The 24,587-nt window shown below is 38.0% G+C and overlaps 1 protein-coding gene across 1 annotated transcript in view; it reads left to right on the top strand.

The window, feature by feature from the left end:
* Positions 1-24,587, top strand: part of cecr2 (CECR2 histone acetyl-lysine reader) — a 63,669-nt gene that overhangs the window by 13,983 nt on the left and 25,099 nt on the right. Inside the window, exons 2-3 of the mRNA XM_066724557.1 lie at positions 17,012-17,106; positions 23,293-23,476. Of these exons, the coding sequence (XP_066580654.1) occupies positions 17,012-17,106; positions 23,293-23,476 (279 nt within the window). The remainder of the gene's footprint in view (positions 1-17,011; positions 17,107-23,292; positions 23,477-24,587) is intronic.

Below are 24,587 nucleotides of genomic sequence, written 5' to 3'. Positions count from 1 at the left end.
GGGAGGTTTGGAAGTCCTGGAAATCTTAATTCAGCCTCTTGGCTCCAGGAGCATGAAGGGGCAGAGGAACAAAAACCAAACATGCTTGTCATTCTTGTCTAGAAATCGTTGCTGTGAAAAACCTGACTTAACTGGAGTAAAAATCTTTGTAGAAAGCTTTTGTGTGTGTGGGTGGGTGTCTTTGTTTATATGTACAAGGAAATAGATGGATGTAGTGTTTAATCAAGATTTAAATACTGATTTGCCTTAATCTCTTTTGGAAATGCTTTATTTAATTCTTTATCTTCAGATATCACCCTAATATTATGTCTCTGAAACCAGTTTTTTTTCCCTATTCAGTTCTAATCACCCTGTTTGTTGTGTATCTGTGCTGAAGAAAGAACATGACGAAATTAGTTTGTAATTAATGACTCTAAAGTGAACAATAAACATACAATGTTGCCCAAAAAGTGCCGGCAGTCAAATGCTGGTTCTTGATAAAAAATACAGTTCTTTCTTTTTCATGAAGGGAAAATCCTGTTGAGATTTTATATATAATATTTATTAATATAATTGTATAATTAGCCAATCAAAAGTGTTTATTATACCATGGCAAGAAAAGCAGAAATGCTTAGTTAAATAGAAAAACACTCACTAGGTATACACTTTGTATTGCAATTATGTTGTAAGTCGTCCTGGATAAGGGTGTCTGCCAAGAAAAAAAAATGCCATGTATTCTGAATCGCTATTCCATGCCGTTTAAACAGGGTAATCCCAAAACAATTGAGTAGAGGGCAGGACAGCAGTCTTTTCCGCATTACACACATGTATTCATCAGTGTATGAATACTATCCCTTGTAGACACCTTACTTGGAATACACTAACAAAGTGTGACATTAAGACTGTTGCTATGGAAGTGACACAATCGCTTTGGTAATATATACTAGTATTTTTGCTTGCACATGATCTTTAACCTGTCACATGGTGCTCTGAATAATATTGTAAGACCAGCTTGGCAGTTGCACATTTACTTTTTTTTTTAATACATCAGATTGTCTATTTTTCAAATGCTGTATAGTTTTGCATTGTGAAAGGAACATGCAGGATTCATTTATTACCATAATTCCTACACTCAATTCAGAGAACTGTTTGCATGTATAAATGTAATGATTTGAAGGTTGAAATGAAATACTGGGCACTGCATACTTTTATTTTACTTATTTGTACTAATTTCTCTTGTAATCCTGTACACCATACTTTTGGGATCTGTTATTTAAATATTGTTTTTATACCTTCCCAATTTGGAAGAGCCAATAATTTATTAACCTGGATAGCTCCTTCTAAACGTGCTGACAAGCTATCTGTTCTTTTCACAGCATGATGGAACCAAAGATTTATAACTTAAAACGCCACTATATGCACTGTGCTACTTGCAATACTAACACAAGCTGTAACTTTATGTGGTAATATTAACTTTCAGTGTTAGTGGGAATCAAATTGCACAATACGTTTTTCGCATTAGCACTCTTCAAAAAGAAAACAATCAAATAAATAAATTATGAATAAGTGATCTTTGACACTGAAAAGAACAAAAAACGAACATTTCAACCAAGACAATAGCTGTCCTCAGCATTTCTCTGGCAAATATCTGCTCATGAGACACCAAGAAAGGGACACAGATGACTTTTTTCCCCCCTTATGGAGCAATAATGATGCAATTCTTGAAAGAGGGAAAATCACGCCTTGTTCGATTTACACTTAATGTATTTCAATATACTTGTTGAAACGTAATAAGCTACCAAAACACAGAGCTCCATAGAGGCTTTCTAGGGATTTTCACCTTAAATCCTGACAGTAGCAGATGTCACTGCATCATGCCACTTGATTTTCAAAGAGCTGTGGCAGGGTCTCCTGAGTTTGTGTGGCTTATCGGGGACCAGAGCGCTGTAAATCCTTTGAGCCATTTCCCTGGCAGCCTCACTCCAGCCTATGATCAACAAGGTGCTCTGTGTCGGTAGTGAGGGGCACGGGGATTGTGGCAGCTTTTCCACTGGGGCAGAGAGACTTTCCTGTACACATGCTCTCAAGAAGCTGCTTTGGTATAACAACTCGGAATAAACAACCAGCAGAAACAAACTAAAAACCTACTCTGGTTGATGTGTTAATAAATGTAAACCCTCCAGCAATTCGGGGAAGCTGTTCATTTCTCAAAATGACGTATTAGCTCAGGGGAGATGATGAAATCCTTCAAAAACTCCACACAACATTGTGAATACTCACACCATCAATACAGCAATCAACTTACCTACCTCTTGGGTTAGACTGTTGCTGCCTTTACTGATCAGCCCAAACTTGTAAGCACTCCCTGTTCAGTTCATTGAGCTGATTCATCCCCACACAAATGATTAATTACTTTTGGTCTAATACAAGTTTGGAGTTGCCAATCAACTCCACTTACCACTACAATCCTTGGACTAGCATGGTAGTGATGTAACACACACGGCAATCTATTGCTTTTCACACTACTAACCCCTGTTGCGAACAGCACAGCCAAGGCAGATGGAGGATTTGACCTAGTATTGACTTGCTGGCTCAGCTTTCTGGAAGAGTCCCTGTTGGGTGGCAAACCAAAGAATCACTGGCTGACTTCAAAAACCCACCCAACCTAGCAGCATTCGACCAGTTGTACTCCACCCTCTTGGGATCTCTGTCACAGTCCACTAATTATATGTCCCAGATTTGAAACCACAATTTCTGGGTAATTCTCTAAGGAAATATTTATCCAAAAGGTTCAAAGGATCTTTTGCAATGTATCGTAAAGTATTACTTTTTGTTCATTGATTTGAGTCTTTTAGATTTCCTTTATATAAAAGACAGGGTCTTGAATTTTAAAGAAATATTTGTTTAATTCTCATGGTATGTAAGTCTTATGGGGTGGATTTGCATCGTTAGCATTTGATCAGGATCAGAAAGGGCAGTGTAAATGCTTGGCGATTGGATCAAATGTACCTCTCGGGAGATGGTACAGATCCGGATGAAATGCATCGGTAGCATAGATCCTGGCAGGGTAAACGCTCGACCGGCTCAAGTTCCGGCATGCACTGCGGTGTCGTATGTGTTAGAGACTGGGGGGCAGACAAACAGCCTTCACATCAGTGGAGCAGATAGGAGAACACTTCCCTACTGTGCGTATTATAAATAAAATAGTTAAAATGAACACTAAATGGCTTATGTTATGTTAGCAAAAATATATAAAATTGAAATTTTTATTTTCAATGCTTCGGCTGTGAAAAGTAACTTACTTTATATTAGGATTTTTTTATTTTGTATGTATGTATTTAAAATATTTTGGTTACGAAAAATATGCAAGTGCGTTGATTTTACTTGTTAGAATAATTCACAACAAGATAAAACAATTATTTTTATATAGTTGTGTTATAAAGGTATAATTTAATATGCATATAATGAAGTTTTGACTTGCGTGCTGGTGCACATGTGAGGACCCCTGTGGAGGCTGAAAGTTGATCCAGATCAGAAATGGCAGTGTAAATGCGCCTAATGTTTGCTGTCTTTTCAACTTCCATAATTCAAGTAAAGACTCGTGGGATTTAAATAATTGTTACAATATGTTCTACATCTGTATCTGTATTCTCCTCAAATCTCTTTACATAAACTGTCCCTATAAACCTACTTATGGATACAATTTAGATATAATTTAGAGTCACATCTACTGAGGTATTTAAAAAAAAAAATATAATAATAACAGTTCTGCTTTTTTGTGTAGAACAGGGCTATTTTAAAGTTCAGCACCATATGGTTGAACAGTTTAAGGCTCCCAAAGGTGTCTCAAGTTAATAACTCGGTCACACTGCTCCCTGGACTGATCTTATCCACCGTTAGTGTTCTCCTTTTAACACCTGCCCCTGACATTGAAACACGACTACCCCCCTTCAACATTGAGATGCATGAGCGGGGGAAGTTGTGGTGGCATTGAATGGATGGTGCAATAAGCTGGTGTCGCTGCTCTTTTCTGAGTAGGTGGTGTCGGGGGAGGGAAGTGATTGCGACTGGTCACATTGCACCCCCCTCCCCCCTTCCGCACACATTCCACCTTTATTACTGCCTGTAATGTCCATTTTTAATGACGACAAAACCCCAACAGAATTTCATGGCAGTTTACTGTTCTCATCTCTATAAATCAACTCAGTTAACCAATTTTAGATAACTTCAATGGCTTTTGTTTCTCAGTAAAGTGTAGAAGTGTTGAAGAATTATTTAACATACTTTGGGTTTGGGTGAAGACCATGTCTTAACTAAAGCCTCTGTATATATCAGAAACCCGAGATAGACCAGATGTAAAAGACAAATGTTGAATGTTTTTTTTTTTTTTACTCCTAATTGCATCTGAGTGCAGTTTAGAAGAAATCTAAATGTTTGATAGGGCTGCAAGTTTTTTAATATTTAAATGGTAAACATGGATTTATGTTCAGAAAATGTATTATGTTTAAATTCCATATAACCACCCTCTACCACAGTTGCCACATTTTGATTAATTACAAATGTAAACCAATTGTTTAAATCTTTTTAGTTTTCTTTGTTACCAAAACCTACTCCAAGAGAAAACTTATGCAATGAGAATTTCAATTAGTAAATTTTCAGCCCTCTAAGTCGGTACTTGGTGGAAGCACCATTGGCAGCATATATTGCTGTGAGTCATTTTGGTTATTACCAGCTTTCCACTGTGGGATGTTGTAATTTTTGCCCATTCTTCCTTGCAAAATTGCTCCAGTTCTGACAAGTTCATTGTTGAATGACTGCAGTCTTTAAGTCTCGCCGTATATTTTCTAGTGGATTCCAGTTTGGATTTTGATTTGGCCACTCTAGGACAATCATGTTCTTCATGAACCATTGCAGTTTGACTTGGGCCTTAGGCTTTGGTTTATTGTCCTGCTGAAATTTGATTGATTTGGACACAGTATTGATTCTTGAGTGACTCCATCAGGTTTTCCTTTAGGATTTGCCTATCCCCTTCAAGCCTGACAAGCTTCCCAGTCCCTGCTGATGAGAAGCATACCCATAACATGATGCTGCCACCGTCATGGTTAACAGTTGGTATGGTATTGAGTGATGTGGTGTTTTGGATGCCAGATGTAATGCTTTGAATTTAGACCAAAAGTTTTTTTTTTTTTTTTCGTCTGACCACAAAACCTTCTGCCACATGTCTGCAGTATAATTTACATGCTTTGTTGCAAACCCCATATGAGATATTTCAGTAATGGCTGCTTACTCACCACTCGGATATTGTTGAACACTGAATCTATGAACACTGACTCCCAACTGTTGAACTTTACATATCTTCTAAAGTCATTTGGCTTCACAGTGATATTCCTAACCTATTTTCTACCGTCGGCTAAGTTTGAAAGGGTGGCCTTATCTGGGTAGTGACTGGGTGGTATGAAGCACATATTTCTTAATGATGCTCTTAACTATATTCAGTGACTTATCTTGTAACCTTCTGATCTGTCCTTCTCTACCACATTTCCCCTAAAAACCTTTTTGGTTGTCTTAGTTGGTTTGTATTATAACTAAGTTGTGAAATTCACTATTTAATGGAGGAAACTTTCAGAAAGATTAATTTATTCTGAAGTCAAGTAAAAAAAATAAACTATACATCTTTTTAAACCAATCTTTTCCACCTGAACTGATTTAGCGTAACAAAGCAGTTGAATACTTATGCAATTGAGAATCTTTATATTTTCATAGAAAATCTAATTTATTTACATACTCTCAGTATTTTGTAGCTTTATCAATTTGGTGTAGATTGTGTAGATTCTTCCTCTAATTAACAATTGTACTTGATACAATAAAAAAAAAAAAAAAAAACTCCCCAAGATATTCCTGCAGGACAGGAGTACACATCCTAATAGTTTTATTCCTGATACTGCTTATTAATCTCAACCAAATTCTCAGTGGTTCACATTACTGTTTCACTTTTAATCTAAAAAATAAAATAATGACAGAGTATAAATCTATACACAGTCCATTCTGCAACAGTGATCCCTATGTTTATTTTAACCTCCCACATTGTAAAACTAGTTAAAGAAGGGTTAGGCTACATATGCACCTAATTGTACGATCTCTCAGAAATAAATGTTTTTCCTCCAAAATAAACCAAAGTAAAGTTTCATAGGGGTTTGTTGTATTGACCGAATGCTTATGTTGACTTGTATGCTGTATGATTCACTTGAGGTCAAATGATAATATGATTTAAAATATTGCTGCTAATTTTATGGTTTAAACTGTAAAAGACTGATTTAACAGTGGAATTATATTATTCATTGCATATAGATTTACAGGTCTTCTGTTAGAGGAATAAAATGTTTTGACGTGAACAAAAGGAAGTGTTGCATTTAAGGGCAAATGTATCATTGAATACCCTAAGTTGAAGGAGTTTGAACATGGCAAACATTGGTTTGCACACAGTGTTTGTTGCATACAATGGGGATTACTTTTTGTTGCAATTTTGAAGAAAAAAATACAAAATATATTAAGTACCACGACTAGGCTATATAATTAAGTTGGCAATTGCATCTGATACTATGTTTTCACTATGGAATTCATGACTAATGGCTTTGTACACTGAGTATTACTTTTTTTTTTTGCTCTGTATTGTTTGCTTGTTTTCTTGAATTATTTTTCTTGTGTTGCTTTTAAGTGACTTATATTAATTTAATATTTTTTATTTGATGGTTGGGTACAGTTCCTACAGTTATTTAGTTACATTATTTTCGTAGTAGATCATCTGTGGCAATATTTACACTAAACTGCCATATTCTCACAATTTATAAGCTTGCTCGTTGAGGGCCTTGATCTTGCAGCATGATGTGGAAAAATTCAACTTGCTGGTCAGGAAAGACTTTTTCTCCATTTACCAACCTAACATCAAAGTAATTGACTAAGACCAATTCAGATCATTGTGACTCACGGAGAGGAAACAGGAGATCTAGATGTGTAATAATTAGTTGACAAGTGGGTGTGTGCTGGGGAGGGGATGTAATTTTAGTCACACCAGAGTTTAAGAATGTAACCTTCTCAGAAGCCTGCTGCATGCACTTCTGTTTTCTTGAAGGTTTCATGTGAAAGGACAGAGACTATCAAGACCAGTTTGTAACAAACATAAAATTGGCATCTGTTTAAGACTTTAGTGCATCTCAGTTACAAAGGTGATAAATTATAAAACTGAAATGTCCTTTTTGTCCTGGTGTGTAACAACAAATTATCTTTAAGATTACCACATGGTTTACCTTTTCTATTTACCAATAGAGAATCCATGCAGATCAGAAAACACTTTCAACATGTCACTAATCAACGTTTTATAGGAAAATGTTAATGCTGGACACAAAGAATATTGTATTAAGCTTCTTCATTAAAATACTGTGTTCATGTTCAAATTCCTATGTTCTGCTAGTCATTAAAAAGACTTCGCAGTTTTGAATTGAATTATGTAGTCAAAGCATTTACACAAATTAAATTACACTTTGAAATATGTCTTTGTGAATTATTTTCCGAAGGGAAAACATTTTTCAAAGTGTGATTGTGATGCTTTGTTTTTTAATGAATTTTGAAATAAATAATTCAGGTTTTGACAGTGTGAACATTGAGCTTTGTCCAGGTAGACCGACAACTGTGGGGTCCCAACTGGTGTTGTGAACCACTGAATACTGGGAGGAAGGGTGGAGTGAATCAACCACTGAGAGCATTTTCAGACTTGGTTAACTTGCAAATCAAATTTTCCAGTTTATTCCTAAAACAATAATCATAATAATAATAATTGTGGTCTTACTCAGACTTTCCTTTTATTTGGTGTTTTTATTCTATAACAGCTCCAGAAACCGAACATACCGAAAGATTGTGTATGAGTAGTACTGCACTGAAAGTCCGGTAATATTTTGTAGGGCTTCTGCGAAACTACAAGGCTGGTCAGATCCTTTGTGTTTGAGTATGTCACTTCCACAGAATTCATGATGAAATTGTAGTCGATCAAAGTTTAGCTAGGACCTGCCTGAGAGACATGCTGTCAAGCAAAAGCTTCGCTTCTACAGCAAGCTGAGCAAAACCTTGTCTAGCTTCGAGCCCATCTATCTCCGGCAGATCTCGGCCACTTGTGCTCCACCCTATTGAGGATCTTGGTTACTGTCACAGCTGGTTAAGACATTCTAGATTGGAACCAGCAATGTTGTGATTAGAGTCTGACCTGTACTTGTAATTGAGTATTTTGGAGTTGTTATGTTACTACTTCCCCCCCAACATTCAAATTTTGGGACCATCAGTTTGAGGGAGAATGTCCTGACATATTCTCTTATTAATTAAATCTATTGTCTCTCTTTCTGTCTTTGAAATCTGTGAATATATTGGATCGCTGTATTTTCTGCTACCCAATCACTAGTATGAGCTTCAAAGAGATGTTTGAAGTTCAAGAAGCTACTTCAGATAATCTGTATTTGGTAACAGAAGCTGTACTTTCCCTCTGGATCTAATCTAGGCACCTCTGCTTGTCCTTGGAGCTACACTACTGAACATAGGAACAAACATCAGCTTACTCTGCTTGAATACATTCATGCTTAAAGGGTTTATGGTTGAAGATTGTTATATGTATGAATATCCCCTTAATTATTTGAAGCAAGAGGGTTTTTATTTTTTTTTATTTTTTTTCTTCATTAAAAATGTCTTTAGGTCTCTAACAAGTTATTCAAGCCAATGCATAACTAGTAGTACTAACGGAATATATTCTGCCTGATTAAACCCCTTCCTATGGAGGCTTCTAGGAGATGACTCTTGTGTGTCAAATGAATGTCCAAGATGATCTGTTCAGGAAGGGAAACTTTAATGAAATGTATTGTGATTAGGCATGATATTCTAAACAGATTGTGAAACCATTGCAGGGTGATATCATTGTCACATGACCTGCCAGTAATTGCAAGGGCTTGAGGCACTATTCTGCTTCAAGGAGAGCTTGTCACATCGAGTCCCACTCAAGGCTGTTCACACAGAAATATGTGTTTTATTTATTTATTTTACAACCCTACACTTCTCCCTTGCTCAAGACTGTATTTACTTCAAAAAGCATTGTCTAATTGTGATTATTTAAATTGGATATCGTTTAAATGTCTTGGGGTGGAGGGAACCAAACAATTTGTGTAATACTTGACAAAATGCTTGGTGCTATAGGATATATATCAATATAATTTGGGGATGTCACAGGGTTGACTTGTAAGCCTGTTTTTTTTTTTTTTCTTTGTTCGTTTTTATAATCTAGGTCTAGTATTCTTTAGTGATTACTCTTTTAGGTGTCTGTCAGTCAAACCTGGAATTTTCAGTAATCTTAAGTATAACGTGCTGCATTTAATAGAGACTTAGTGTAAAGACCTTGTCTAGCAAGTGGCATCAGACATACAGAAAGCTTGCAGCTCATTATATGTAGGAACACATTCTGTACATTTGTGCCAAGGAAGGTAGAAATCATGGGCATGACTAACAAAATGACTGTTCGCTCATCCAGATGGTGTGCATGCTGGAACAGGAAAGAGTTCAGTATCCACTTAAATGTCTGTTCATCAGCCTTGTTCTTGTCTTCATAATTCTGTGGCCAAACTGTCAGACAATATTCCGATCTCATGAAGCATGACCCAAGCGCTGCATCTGTTGGGATGAACAGGTTTTGTCACTTATACCTGAAATGTGGGAGGTGAAAAAGGGTCAAGAATACAAGACTGTCTTGTGGCAAAATTCATGGAATAACTTTCTGTACTGCATGTTTAAATATCTATGGTAAACAATCTCATTTTAGCTCACCATAAATAAAATACAATACAATACAATAATACAATTCTGTTCTATGTTATGTCAAAGAATATCCTAAGCTTCTGGATTCTCTATACTAGTGTTCCCCATAAAATATTGTCAATAGTCACTGTGAGTTTGGCATGCCCCCTTAATCTCTCTACGTCCTCTCTCTATGGTCCCTTATTCATAAAAACATAAGACATGAGGGATCTTGCTTGCCATGTGTTTTACATCTAAATAATAAATGTGTATTAATGTACAGCTATAGAGACTGCTGAGGGTCAATTTATTTTCTGAGGGACACCTTTAGCCCCATATAATATTACGTCTTGTATAATTGTAATCACTTGGGGAAACCTGGTTATTGTTTGCTAATGACATAATCCATATAATTGTTTTGTGATCAACAAAGGTTTACTTTGAGTACAATACGTGTGTTGTGTCATGCTTATTCCATTGGTAAGTTAGCTCCTTGTAGTTGTGAAGGTTCATGCAGATACAATCCACATGGATATACAATACATTAGGAATGCAGAACATTGCTCAGTTTCCTTTTGGTTAAAATTGTGCACAATTGTGAAGCTTATGTTTAATAATATCATAGTACATTGATACACCTATGATGAAATGACAATCCCACTTAACAGCTTTTATTGAACATGCTTTCAGTCACTAACCATGAACAGATATTTGAATGCTTCAGTTTAAAATTCTGAATATCAGCAGGTGTTGTTGACTAAATGAGACAAATGTGCTAAATTACGGTAATGCAATAATGTACGTTTTTTTGACCATGTCGCACTTTAACTTGCCATGATTGATTTGACAGCCATGAAAACCTAAAATACAATACTTGTATTGTGTGACCTCAATTAATACTGCACTTGTTGATACAATATGGTTATTGAGTATAAGCATCCCCAACAACAACAACAACAAAAAAGTAAACATTACAATATAATGACAATAATAACTATAAAATATACTTTATTTTACAACTACATTTTGTCTGGGTCGGAGTTATTAAATGAAATATACTTGACAATAATATCATAACTGATGTATGACAGAAGGCACTAACTACCCATAATAGTAAATGCAACTTAAGAGAAAGCGAGCAACAAGGCAGTGATATGATGCTATTAATAAGTGACCATCTTGTGATTACCTAGCTCTTTCCACTTTGAAGATGGAACAAAACATTTTTTTCCTCTTTAAATATATGAGGCTTGAAGCCACCCCTTCCTCCTTCAGTGGGTTCAGGTTTTGATATGTGATCAAAGCACAGTACAAAAGTGATGGATCGTTCATTTCCACTCCTATTTTTGTAAGAAGACAAAGGTCTGGCTCTTGGAGGAGTGTGATACAGTGTCAGTGTCCTGTGTAAGGCAAGCCTGGCCTGTAATCTGAGCCCCAAACGCATCCCCCATCCGCACAAGGGTACTGGGGCTCAAACACGCATCACACAAAGGTGACCTGAGTACTAGGCCTTGAAGTTCCCCTCACAGTCGGGCCAGTTGGACGCCTGGCTGCACCTCAGAAAGCTGAGCTCCCTTTTTGTGGACCAACAGTGAACACAACTTGGCTGCTTGAGACTGAGAGATGTTGAAATGGAAAAACAACCAAGGGAGGAGCAGGGATAAACTCAGTCCATGAGATTGCTGATAACAACATTTGATTAAGTGGAATCAATAAAATAATTATACACACTAGAAAAAGCTTTCCATTTTCATTTCAGTAGCTCAGAAAGTACTATCCTGTTAAAAGCAACTGCATAGATCTAAATTGCTGTGCTGGTTTTTTTGACATCCGAGTGTTTTACAGTGTGTGGAAATTCTTTAGTGAACATTGAGGTGTTGATGATTCCGTGCTATTTCCTTTGCACTTATTTTTCTTCCTTGGAGACATACCATTCAACACAGGCAGTAAATACAACTAATAATACCACTAAGCAATGTGGTTTGATTACACTGCTTCATTTATACTGCTGTATCTAATGTAGAATAGTCAATAGTCTTTCTTCAAGGTGTACAGAAATATGCACCACTCTTTAGAAGTTACATTGGAAATATACAAGCTTAATATCTGTGTGGGAGAAATGTTTGCTTTGCAAGGTCTGTCTTTCAAATCTGCAAATGGCTTTATAGATTCATTTCACTAGATGTTCTATTCATCTGTTTCTCAAGCATTGGAAAATCCTGCTATAGATTTTGTTGAAATACTGTCAATAAATAACTGTTAATGTTAATATCCTGTTAATGTCCAGCTGAAGAAAAGTCTAGTGTCCCATGCATTATCTTTTGAAATCTTCTTTGTGAGTATCCTAATATCTGCTTTGGGGGATTCTCTGTTTTTGCTTGGATGTGACTTGCTACTTGCTTTTTGAGGGATGAATTTTCATAAAAGACTCAACTAATTTTACTTTATTAACATTTATCCCAGTTGGGCACTGTAAAAACTGTTTTTAATTACATCTTTTTATATGTGATTGCATTATAAGTAGCCTAACACACAGGAAAATCTATGCAAGCTCTCTTAAATCACTGATATTAATGTCTATCTTAATCTGAATAAGTGAATCATTTCCCATAGCTGTGTTTAGCCAACTTAAATAAACTGGAAAAGCCACAGACCCTCGGGTGTTTTTCATATAACATTTATTCTAAGATATTAAGATATTAGTGACATTTTAAAGTGAATGTTTCATACAACAAGTACTCACTTAATGATTTGTGTTCCAAGTACTGTACTTTAACAGATGCCTTGATCTCTGTCAGTGTGGATCACATTGCTGTGTGTAACAGGAATTTGGCTCTGGTTTCAAAAGAGTACAAAGTAGGGTTTTACATGTTTTTGGATTAATATTCCCCTTTGGCAGGAATTCCAAAATGTGTCACATTTCACTCTGTGGCCACATGCATTGGATTGTACTTACTGTACAATCTCTGATCCTTAACCCTCCAAGCTTCATACTTAATTTCCCCAGATAATCTTTCTTTGTTACTATAACGGCATGTGCCTCTGTCAGGGATTTTCGTAGGATTTTATGAGCTTGGCAGGAAAAGTATCCCAACCTCTACAGTACTTGGCTCCAATGTAAGAGCTTTTTTCAGGATAACGAAGACTGTATAGGGCAGTGTGCTGGATGTCAGCAGAATTTCCTTGATTTCCTTCATTGCATCTTCTATAAAATAAGGGCAATGATGTCGCCTTGAACAAAAGCTTTGAACAAAAGGTATGATGCCATTGTGACATAGTGTCTTGTTGAGCTCAGTGCAGGCCTACATTTGATGTTATCTGTCCCTCAGTGTGGGTTCCTTAAACAATAGTAGAATCAAATAAATCTGTTAAGGGTGTACTATACATTTCTAAAAGAATATAATCTAAAACAAGACAGAAATTAAATGGGTACAGAAGAGCAGAAGTCTGGTCCTTGGCATCTACACGGTCTACTGATTTCCATTCCTGTTAATCTCTCACTTGCAACATTGAATGATGCGTCTCAATTAGTCAATATCAGCGTGATCTTTGCTCAATTGCACGTTTGGTAGAGGTCTCAATGTTGCCTCCTTACTCCTGAAATGTGTCCAAACTACAGAATGATTCTCTGTACAAGTTTGTCCGATGACTGACTGAGGTTGTGCTCAGATTTTATTGGCTGTCATGTTGAGACATGAATTCCCTCCTCCATTAATCTAAATTAACTTAATTTCATGGAAGCATGCATTTTGTCTTTCCATAAGGTTACTTAGATCACACACCTTAAAAACTGTTCTTTTAACAGTATAAGGATATATGTAAGAGATGGTTCTGAGACCAACTGAAATGTACTCAATAGTCCTGCAGCTCAGAGGCCAAAACAGATAAAAGATGTGTGATGCTAACACCGCATGGAACTGGAGAGCTTTTGTCAGCCTGTCGCTGAGGGCACATGTGGAATTAACACAATCCTGCAATTGGTCAGAGACAGCTTGTATTGCTTTGTTTTTTATATGAAGGGCCAGTGAAAGTGAAATGCCTAACTCGGAGCTGGCCGTGTGCTGTGGTCAGGTTCTGTGCACAGTTGGTCTAATCTCAGGAGTAATGACCCTCTTTCCTATGCCTTGTATATCCTCGTGTCCTTGATCTGTGCTGCATGAAGGTGACCTCTAGCAGCTTAAACCAAGGCCCCCACTTTGCAGAGGTTTCAGTATTTTTCTCCTCACACCTGCTCCTCATAGTCAAACTGCTTTTCTGGACAAAGTATCTTCAGGGATGTAGGCCTACACAATGTCACCAAAGCCTTTTAATCATTCTTTAATTCAATTAAATTTTTATGAGGCTTCACAGATTGCCCACACAAGTAGGCCTTTTATTTTCATATACAAAGTGACACATTCATGTATGCAGAAAAATATTTTGTAATATTTTGTTTCTTACTGTTTGGTTTTAAGTATCTCGAATAGGACAGATTAAAATACATTTTGAAATACTTTCGGTAACATTAACACTACTTTGTTAGTGTTAATAATTGTGTTTGAATAATTGCTTATGAATAGCTATTTATTGTTGTTGTATTATGGGCTCTGTAAAGAACTTTAATTGGGACAAAATTGTCTCTTGTAATGTTCTTTTCTGTGGTTTATGACAACAGAGAGGCCTATTGTTTTTAAGCATCCAAAGCAGTAATCTGCATCTTGTCCTGTTTTCAACCTCTTTTCCCCTTCCGCTGCAAAATTTGTGCTTGACTTCCTTGTTTTTTCTACTTGTGACATGTGTTTTGTGACCTTCCATGACCTTGTACCTTATGGAGTTACACCATCTTGAAGGCTGAGATCGGACTACAAAATTAAGCAAGGCTGCCACATCCATTATTCTTGCTGACTCAGCTGGGTACAGATAACGCATGGGGGTAAATGTGTATATTGTGCAGAACTTGCTCTGTATCGTTGTAGAGCAGAAGAAAAAAAAATACCTGGGAAGAGCAAGGTTTTACTGTCTTGTAAATATGAGATATTTGTACAGTTGATACGGTCCCCCTTTTTGATGCCAAACTTGCATTTTCCCTAAATTGCCCTCTTGAACTGTTCTGCACCAATGTTTTCTCTGCCACCCACTTCATAATATAAATTCTGCTTAATTTCCAATTTCAATACCTTTTCCAGACTTGGTGGTATAATGAGGAAGGACAGTAGTAGTATAATAAATCAAACTAAAAGTAATGAAGAGACCTAATTTTGCCCACCTTAATTACTTTGTCTGCCTAAATAAAGGGACATAGTGAGAAGCTTGCATTTCATGACAAACGACACATTGTGGTTTGAGTGGCTGCACTGGGTCTGAGTGTGTGCAGTGAAAGAGTTAAACGAAATGGCATGAAGGAGTGCGTGGGGAGATGGATCGCTCAGGGCTGATTTGCATTGCCCTCCTCTTTCTCTCTTTCTCTTTGCTGTGGGGAGCTCACAGAGGGGGATTCTGGGAAAAAAAAACCAGTGGCATCTGTCTCCAGGGCAAAAGGGGGCCTCATTGCGAGCTGGGTCAGGGGGCTTCGGGAGGGGGGGTGGGGTTGGGGGGGGGGGTTAGATTTAGGACTGCTGCTGCTGACAACCGTGGCTCCCTGTAGATGCAGGCTTCTGCTACTCTCCAGCAGGCTAGGGCTCATTCACTGCTGAAGAGTTTACTTTCTGCATTATTAACGCTTCATAAAGCCTCAATAACTGCCCCACAAAGTAAGGTGGTAAAGAGTTCAAAGTTGACGGCAACTCAATAGGAGAAAGGTGGCTGAACTTGAACCTCGTTTTTAACTGCTGACTTAAAAAGCTCACTGATAGTAGATTTGTACCCCTTCTTTCATATCCTTATACTGTTAAATCGGTACTATTACTTCTATTTCTAGACCGGTTAAGATTTTGACATGATTGGCATGCTGTATGAAACCTGATGTTCAGAGACCAAGTGTGTGTATAACAGAACATTTTTAAAGGGATAGACAGTGAAGTGTCAGAACATTTCTTTTCCCTTGAAGTCTGTGCTACTGATATAGCATTATGCCATGCTGAATTTATTGGAAGTCTGTTTAATGTCATTTCACTTACTAGCATAGATTGTGCATAACATGTTTCTAAAACACGGACCTAATTCCAGTACTCTGCGAGAAAAAAACTTTTTTCATTCATTACTTGTGGCTGATGGGCATAAATAGATAATTAAGTGTCTAACTGTGTCACTAATTTTGCACCTTAAAGTGCATATAAGCCCTGTATAGTGTACTAAATTTAAATATTATGACCAGTAGGCTTTTAACTCTAGTCAAAGTTACAGTAGAGGTGGAACTAGGAAATCTCAATTAGAAAGGTGCTAGCAATGTGATTTTCCTTTCCATGGGATGTGTTGGAAGCACAGACCTGAAACAAATAACTTGGGGCCTGGTCTGGTTCAGGTTAGGAGGTGTCTTTGAAATGTACCTGCTGACAGACCTCCCTGGCTCCCCTGTAAGTGTTGCCTTTTGTTATGTGGACTGTTAGTAAAGCCTGGAGGTGAAGACCTAAAGACCATTTTGAGCATTGTTTTGTAACAGCCCCACCAGTCCTGGAAAAGATAGTCTTGGATTTTCCCTCCCTACTTTCATCTCTCATGTGTGGATTGCATTTAAGTCAGCAGCCATGGCTAATCCTCCAGAAAAACATGCTTTTCTTCTTGGCTCCCCAGTTGTTAGAGCTAGAAATCTTTGTGCTATGTTAAGTTTCAAAAATGCATTTTTAAAGTATGACAATATTGACAATATGTTGACTTTGCTATTTGACTATTTGCCTTGGTATTAACTTATCCTGTACCAGGCACCATTTTAAATATGCTACTTAATTGTTTACAGAAGGCAGTATTACAGCATTTTCTGTTACATGCAAAATATTTCAGGTTGCAAGTTGCCCCCTTATCTTAAGTAAGTGCTTTGGTATTATAAGCAGTATGAGCTCATTGTTACCTTTATCCTATCATATATGGTACCGATATCCTGAAGATCAATGTAGGTTTGAAGGCAAATAGTCAAAGTCTCTCCCATGACATGAATATTTCTCAATGTCTTTATTTCTAATCCTTTATTAAAGTAGTTTCACTGTGTGACTGAAAATATGATTGTATTAAAACGTTTTTCATACCTGTCTGTCTTTGATATTTTCTTAATGGTTTGCGTTTCCTTTTCTCCTGACAGGAGCTGGAGGAAGCCCTGTTCATACAAGACACTGAGTTTTTGGTGGAGCTGATTGCCTCTCTGCTGCAGGGATGCTACCAACGTACAGACATAACGTAAGTTATTTACGGTCTCGTCTGGATAATGCTCATGCATGCTATACCTCTGTAGAACAATGACCAGTGTTTTAATTCAGTTCTACTCTATGTGATGACCTTTGGAAAAGTGTTTGCTTATCTTGTGCCTGGTTTTGATAGCTTCCCAAATCCTTAATGCAAAGCCAAATGGGTTTATTGCCAATTTTCTATTTATATATCTGTAAGAGAAGAAAGTTTGGTTGCCTGCTTTACACTTTATTTTACTTCTTGCACTATAAGCAGACTTCTCTGGAGTGGTACATCTAGTTGTCAAGCTGTTGCACTACGTTATAGGCTATGGTGGGTCCTTATTGTATTTTTTCCATATAAAGGAGAGTGGTGGCAACAAAGAAGATGGAGAACTAGAGATTGTTCCTACATGCAAGTTGTTTGTTTGCTTGAAATCTCTCACAGTGTTGTGATATAACATTTTCAAACAAGCTGGGTATTTAATGATTACTCTGTCCTATGAATCTCCTTGGATAAAAGCATAATTTAAATGTATTTTTATTATTATTATTCAAAGAGATGCAGTGTGAATGGCCTGTTAAAGGCAATGTTACTGAGCAGTGGATTTCATTTCATATTTGTTATTGACTTTTAGCAATAATATATCAGCCATATCTGAATCCCATTTCTCCACGTATGGTGGGGCAATCACTTTTTACCTTGGCTATGCTCTCTTGCTTTCATTATCCAAATTAGCTCTTTGGTGTAGTAACAACCAAATACTGTGCCATCTGTGAAATCCTGTCCTGGCTTGACAATAAGGATCTGCAATTTCTATTCCAGGCCTCTCAAGTGTTGAAAACATGTTTGTGGTCTGAAACGAAGGGGTAGACAAGTCAGTGTTTCCCCCCCCCCCCCCCTCCATGAGTTTAATTTATTTAATTGGTCACTTTTACCATCTTTTCCACTGGCTTTTATTTAACATGTTACTGTTAATTTTAGAGACATTCATATGTATTTTTCTTCTCTCCTTCCTTACCAATTCGTTCCATGTAGATCAGATGTAGTCAATTATTTTGTGTCAGGGTCAAAATTTCTTGATCAAGGTATAGTGAAGGTCCAGACATCAGAAGGGGGGGGCAAAATCATACCCCCAAATGACCATTTCCAACACAATTCTGTGAATTCGTAATATCCCCCGATGCTTATATTTAGTACATTAATTTCACAAAGTACAAAAATAAACAGTTTAAATTTAATACTAATATTTACAACAGGTTCAGACCACTTTTCATTTTAATTTGATAAAGATTATCGTAGGCATATAGAGAAACAAAATAAACTTTTCAAGCATTTCATGTCTTATTAGATTCAAGTCTTTACCATTTCCCTTTGCCCCACTGTGCACTGCAGAAAATTAATGTTGAAAAATGAGGGCAAATATGATAGAGTAATTCAGGGCGGGGGGTCTGGGGGTTCTCCCCCTGAAGATTTTGACAATTGGAGACCTGTAATGTGCAATTCTGGGTCATTTTGATGTCGAAAAACATAGCTCTAAATCTCCATGAAATCAGGCAGATTTGGACACAAACATATCTTTGCTTCACAACCAAATATCACCAACGAAAAATCACTTCTCAACCGATATTATGCAGGCAAATTAGACGTGGTTTCTGGTGTTTGTCAATTACAGAGATCTATTTCAGTGAACCTCTGTAATTTGTAACGGGTGAGGATGCACAATTCTCGATTTGTGCGCCTGCTAAAATTATGCGTCTTGATTGGAAATCACCTGTTTCCGCCGCTGATGTAGGAGTTTCTAGGTGAATACAAGCTATGGCACCGTGCATATATTTTTGAGGTGAGGTTGAAATATGTCCACACAACAAACGATCCACAGTTTAGCTGTTTATTTATAGAAATCAGGAACATAAACCAAATACGTACAAACAAAGTACGAACTAATGCTCTTGCCCCAATCCAGAATGTGTACAAAGTCACCCAAACTGGGAATCTGCAAGCAATCAACGAACTAACTAACGGGAACACAAGCTCTATATAGGACATTGCATATTAATATGTCACATCCTATTGGCTAATAACCAGGAAGGACTGCTACTAGGTTCATCACAATAACATGCACTGAGTGCAACAAACCTCCGTAACATTACAACAACAACAACAACAAAATTATCATGATAATAAGTTAATTAAAATTATTCTTGTGGCCCAGTCAAAAGCGTCTGGCGGTCCGGATTTGGACCGCGGTCCGCCTATTGACTACCCCCTGATGTACAACCCCAATTCCCCAAAATTTGGGACAGTATGGAAAATGCAAAAAAAACGAGGAAAAACTGAGAACATGACGACTGTTTTGTCCAAAAACTATTTTAAATGTTGACTTGTCGGACCATAAAACACGATTCCACTGTTCTACTGTCAATCTCAGATGAGACCGAGCCCAATGAAGTTGGCAGCGCTTCTGGGCAGTGTTGATGTATGGCTTCTGCTTAACTTGCATCTGTGGATGCAGCGGTGAATGGTGTTGACTGACAAAGGTTTACCAAAGTATTCCGGAGCCCATGTCAGGATATCCATTACAGACTCATGACGGTTTTTAAGTGATGTCTGAGGGATCGGAGAGACCCGCATTCAGAAGTGGTTTTTGGCCTTGCCCATTACGCACTGAGATTTGACCGGATTCCTTGAGTCTTTTAATTATATTGTACACCGTGGAAATGCCCAAAATCCTACTGATTTGTCTGTGAGAATGTTGTTCTCAAAGTGTTGGATTATTCGCTGACTCATCTGTTGTCAGATTGGCAAGCCTCAACCCATCCATGCTCTTGAAGGACTAGGCCTTTTTTGGAAGCTCCTTATATACTATGATTAACACAATTGCCTCACCTGTTTCACATCACCTTCTTATTTCAACTTGTCACATCGCTATTAGCCCTAAATTGCCCTGTCCCAACTTTTTTGGAACGTGTTGCATGTATCAATTTCAAAATAAACGTTTACCTTCAAAAAACTATGCAGTTGATTAGGTAAAACATAAAATACCTTGTCTTTCTATGTTTTTTGTCAAAGTACATTTACAAATCACTCCTCTTTGTTTTTATTAGCATTTTCCATACTGTCCCAACTTTTTCGGAATTGGGGTTTTAGATTATCATGTGATCCAAGGTCACTTATTCTGTGTAGAATAGCTCCAAGGTTCTTTTCTCTCCTTTTTCAAATTGTTTGAAGAAGGCTTGCATTTGGCTTGATCAATAGCCATTCTTGGTATTGGTGGCTCAGTAATTAGTACATTGGCCTCTTTGCCCCACAGGGTCATCTGCAACTCCACAAACCAGCATGACTTTTCCAGAGATGGCAATGCAGACCATGTGCAGACCAAACAAAATCTGCTCAGGAAACATTGTGATGCATTACTCAGCCATCCATTGAGTGGAGACCTAATTAATGAAATTGGGCGCAGAGCATGAAAATCGCCACACTTCGAATTGAGTAAATGGCATCCCCTGCTGTTTACTGTAACAGTTAAATTAATCACAAACAAGGAACATTTGCCATCCACATGAAGGCACTATGCGGATGAGTTTTTAAGGCTGATTGCACAATGTCTGTGTTTGGGTTCTCGAAACAAAGGGCTCTGAATTATTCTTCTTACTACTTATTTTCCCTCTTCATCGGCCGTTCATCTTAGTATAAAGATCTCAAAATAGGCAGCCTATAGGAAATTGAAACCATGAAGGACATATGATGAGCTTTGCAAAGCTTCCTTCATTAACCGTAAACGCACAGCAAAGCATTGCAAACTCTCCAGCCCCTGGAAGAGATGCCCAGTAGACTGTACTGTGCTCAGTCATGAAGCGCTTCCCAGTAAAACTCTACAATGAGTTATGCATAGTATTGTTAGCACAGATCAGAGGAGAATAAATACTCCAAGATGTTTTCTGTTAGTCTGTAATGTAGCAGTAAAGAAATCACCAAAGTTGTCAAAGGAAGCCCATAGTGTCCTTCTGTCTCTCTCATCTGCGACTTGGTAGAAATAAATGATCCACTTTCAACACTTGGGCAGGCAGTAACAGGATGTAATCTTTTATTGGATTAGACAGCCCCTGCCATCCTGGGGGCAGCAGCACTCCACTGCCATTTCAAAGAAGCTCCCTTTTCATCTTGACGCATTAAACACTCGCCGGGTGAGGGGGAGACGGGAAACAGGGCTTCTGGGTTGCAGCTGTGTAAAAGTGGCCCAGTGCTCTTTCAAGATAATCCGTTCTTTTTGTTTTTGTTTTATTTTTTATTACGGTGACTGTGCTAACCCCTGCCTGCAGCCACCGTGTCCATTTTAAAGAGTGTAGGACCACTGTTCCACTCTTTTGGGGCCCCAGACTTCTCCATATGATCTTTGCTGCAGAAACACAGTACAATGCGGACAATGCAGGGACCGAGCAGTGTACTGTGCAGTGTTCTTTGTTGTCAGGTTTTAACCCTTTGTTACTTAGGTTCCAGTTGTTCTTCTATACCATGTCAAACTCATTTGTTGATAAGGTCCGCAGTGTTTGGCCTTCTCGATGATGGTTGTGATAAAATACTTAACAAATATAGTTTCTAAATTGATAGTGTTATAAGTTGTGTAAAAGTTAGTAGCATGGTCTAGTGTATGGTTAGACACAATATTGGCACAATTTGGCACAATCTTTGTAGTTATGTTCAGTAGGAAGTGCTGTAGCCAGTGACTTAAAACCTTATGTATGGGGCTCAAAGGTCATATAAAGCTTGTGTCTGGGAGGGGTGTGGGGATATATGTTATGTAAAGCATTTATTTGTGGTACTTATGTCAGAACCATGGTGTGCATAATAATAACAATGTCACACTGAAAACCTTAAGGAATATCAAAGTAAATCCTTATAATTGACCAAAACCAAGCATTTTTTGGACCTAAATAAAATACTGATACCAAGGAACTGGAAATATTACGTTCAATTTTGTATGTGCAGTAAATGTTCTAAATCTGAATTATCTTTTTTCTTGGATTCAATTTACCTTTATAATTCTGCCCAATTTCTCATATCCAGTTAGTAAATTATAATAAGAAACGTATGTCTATATGATTACAATCTAGGAGGTCTTGTTTCTTGTAAATTAATTCATTTCCAAACTGCTTTTTATAGATATTGTTTTAATTGAAAGTTATATATGTGTAATTAAATCCTGCCAGATGCAATTGGCAATTCTGTTCATCCAAAGTAATTCAATCAATTAGCCTTTTAATGAAGAGGAGATCATTCTGCAGGAATGAAATGAAACCCTTCATTTAGCTGCTTTTCTAACATGTTTTGACAGCAGCCTTTTAAAAGAGGATTTAATTCCAGTTAGGTGTACTGCATTTTGTTCTTTGTTTGAGATAATAACACCTCTAAGAAAGCAGAAGCCCTTGTTTATGAATTATTTTAAATCTTTGAACATACTTATGCACAATTATTTTTTTATTTATGTGCGTACTTATTTAATTTACTGGTCATGTCCCCTTAAGGGCAATAAGATCACATCATGTGATTTAGAGTGGTCCATTTACATCCCTGAATGTTTTATCTTTTTATCCCCAAAACCTGAACCCAGCTTGCTTCTCTGATGAAAGACCGTTTTTCTTTTAGGCTCAGTGACTAACACTTCTAACACTTATATAGCACCTTTCTGCTCAAAGCAGACAAAGCCCCTGCTGCAGTAATAATCGCACACTGAAGTTCAGGGGGGAGAGGTGGGGGACAGGAAACAGACTTCAGCCTTGTACAGACTGCTATTTTAATGTCTATTATCCTTGTTTCTTAAAAACACCCTTGACTTTTGTTTTAAAAAATAACTAAATATTAATTTTATGTTTTCTTACTGTAAAGACCCACTGAAATATCTGATTATATAATGAAGTGAAGGCTGACATTGTGTTATTTATAAAAATAAAATAAAAAATCGCAGCATTTCTGTAATGATCAAAGCAAACTGAAGTGTAATGAAAAACGTTATTAAACAATAACCCAATTTGTTTTGCTCTTATGTAGGCTGTGTGTGTGTTTGTGTGTGTGTCTGTGTGTGTGCATTTACAAGCTTCTGTCCTCGGCTTTGTGTGGCTGTGGTTTCCGTGAGGAGCGAATAAATAAAGGGTTAAAGAGAGAACGGAGGCGTTTCTGACCTTTCCGTTTTGTTGGCAGGCCCCAGGCGTTCCGACGGTACCTGGAGGACATCATCAATTACCGCTGGGAACTGGAGGAGGGGAAGCCCAACCCCCTGAAGGAGGGGGCGTTCGAGGAGCTGCCCGCCCGCACGCAGGTGGAGCTGCTGCACAGGCTGTGCGACTACAGGCTCGACGCTGCGGACGTCTTCGACCTCCTCAAGGTACCGCTCTCTCACACAATGCTCCCACTGTGCCGTAGGCCTCCACTGAACACAGTGTCTTTGCTCTTCATAGTCTCTCCTCCTGACCTTCAGCGCCACAGAGCTCTACAACAATAGCTGCACTGGCGCCAATTCCTCTTTGCCATCTTCCCATTTCTAACGTAACATGGTTGATGCTTACAATGGAAAACCTCAACTGTACGCCTTCGGTATTAATGTATAGATTTAGTAAGATAAACGTATAAGAGGTTCTAATCTTTTAATTTATTTTACCTAAGTTTAGAATCTACGTTTAAACCCTTGCATATTTTGGTGTAACAGGAAAAATACATTAGGCCATCTATACAGACACGTGACAAATTAAAGGAAAAACCAACATAAAGTGTCTCTGTAAGATGTTGGGCCACCACGATCCACCCGAAGAGCATTGAAGCTGTTGGCATAGATTCTACGAGTCTCTGGAACTCTACTGGAGGGATGGAACACCATTCTTCCAAAAGATATTCCCTCATTTGCGTTTTGATGATGGTGGTGGAGAGCGCTGTCTAACACGGCGGACCAAAATCTCCAATAGGTGTTCAATTGGGTTGAGATCTGGTGACTGCGAAGGCCATAGCATATGATTCACATCAATCTCATACTTATCACACCATTCAGTGCCTGGGGGCATTGTCATCCTGGTAGAGACCACTCCCATCAGGATAGAAATGTTCCACTCTTGGATAAAGGTGATCACTCAGAATAACTTCGTAATGATTTGCAGTGATCCTTCCCTCTAAGGGGACAAGTGGACCCAAATCATGCCAGGAAAATGTCCCCCACAGCATAACGGAGCCTCCGGACCCCCTTGCTGTAGTGGTCAAGCAGTCAGGCCTGTACCGTTCTCTTGGTGTCGCCACACATGCACTCGCTCACTCGCCCAAGAATATGGTGAAGGATGACTCATCTGACCATATCACTTTTGTCGACATATCTGTAGGCCAGTGCCTATGGTTTTTTCACCACTGAACTCTCTGATTCATCTTTGTAATGAGGGGTTTATGCACTGCAGCCCTACTATAATATCCCTCTCTGTGTGGTTCTCGACAGACTGTTCTTGCTGACAGTCTGT

Source organism: Amia ocellicauda, chromosome 15 (genome assembly GCF_036373705.1).
Source record: "Amia ocellicauda isolate fAmiCal2 chromosome 15, fAmiCal2.hap1, whole genome shotgun sequence".
NCBI lineage: Eukaryota > Metazoa > Chordata > Actinopteri > Amiiformes > Amiidae > Amia > Amia ocellicauda.
The sequence above is the reverse complement of the archived record's forward strand: the minus strand, read 5'-3'. Positions and strand labels throughout refer to the sequence as shown.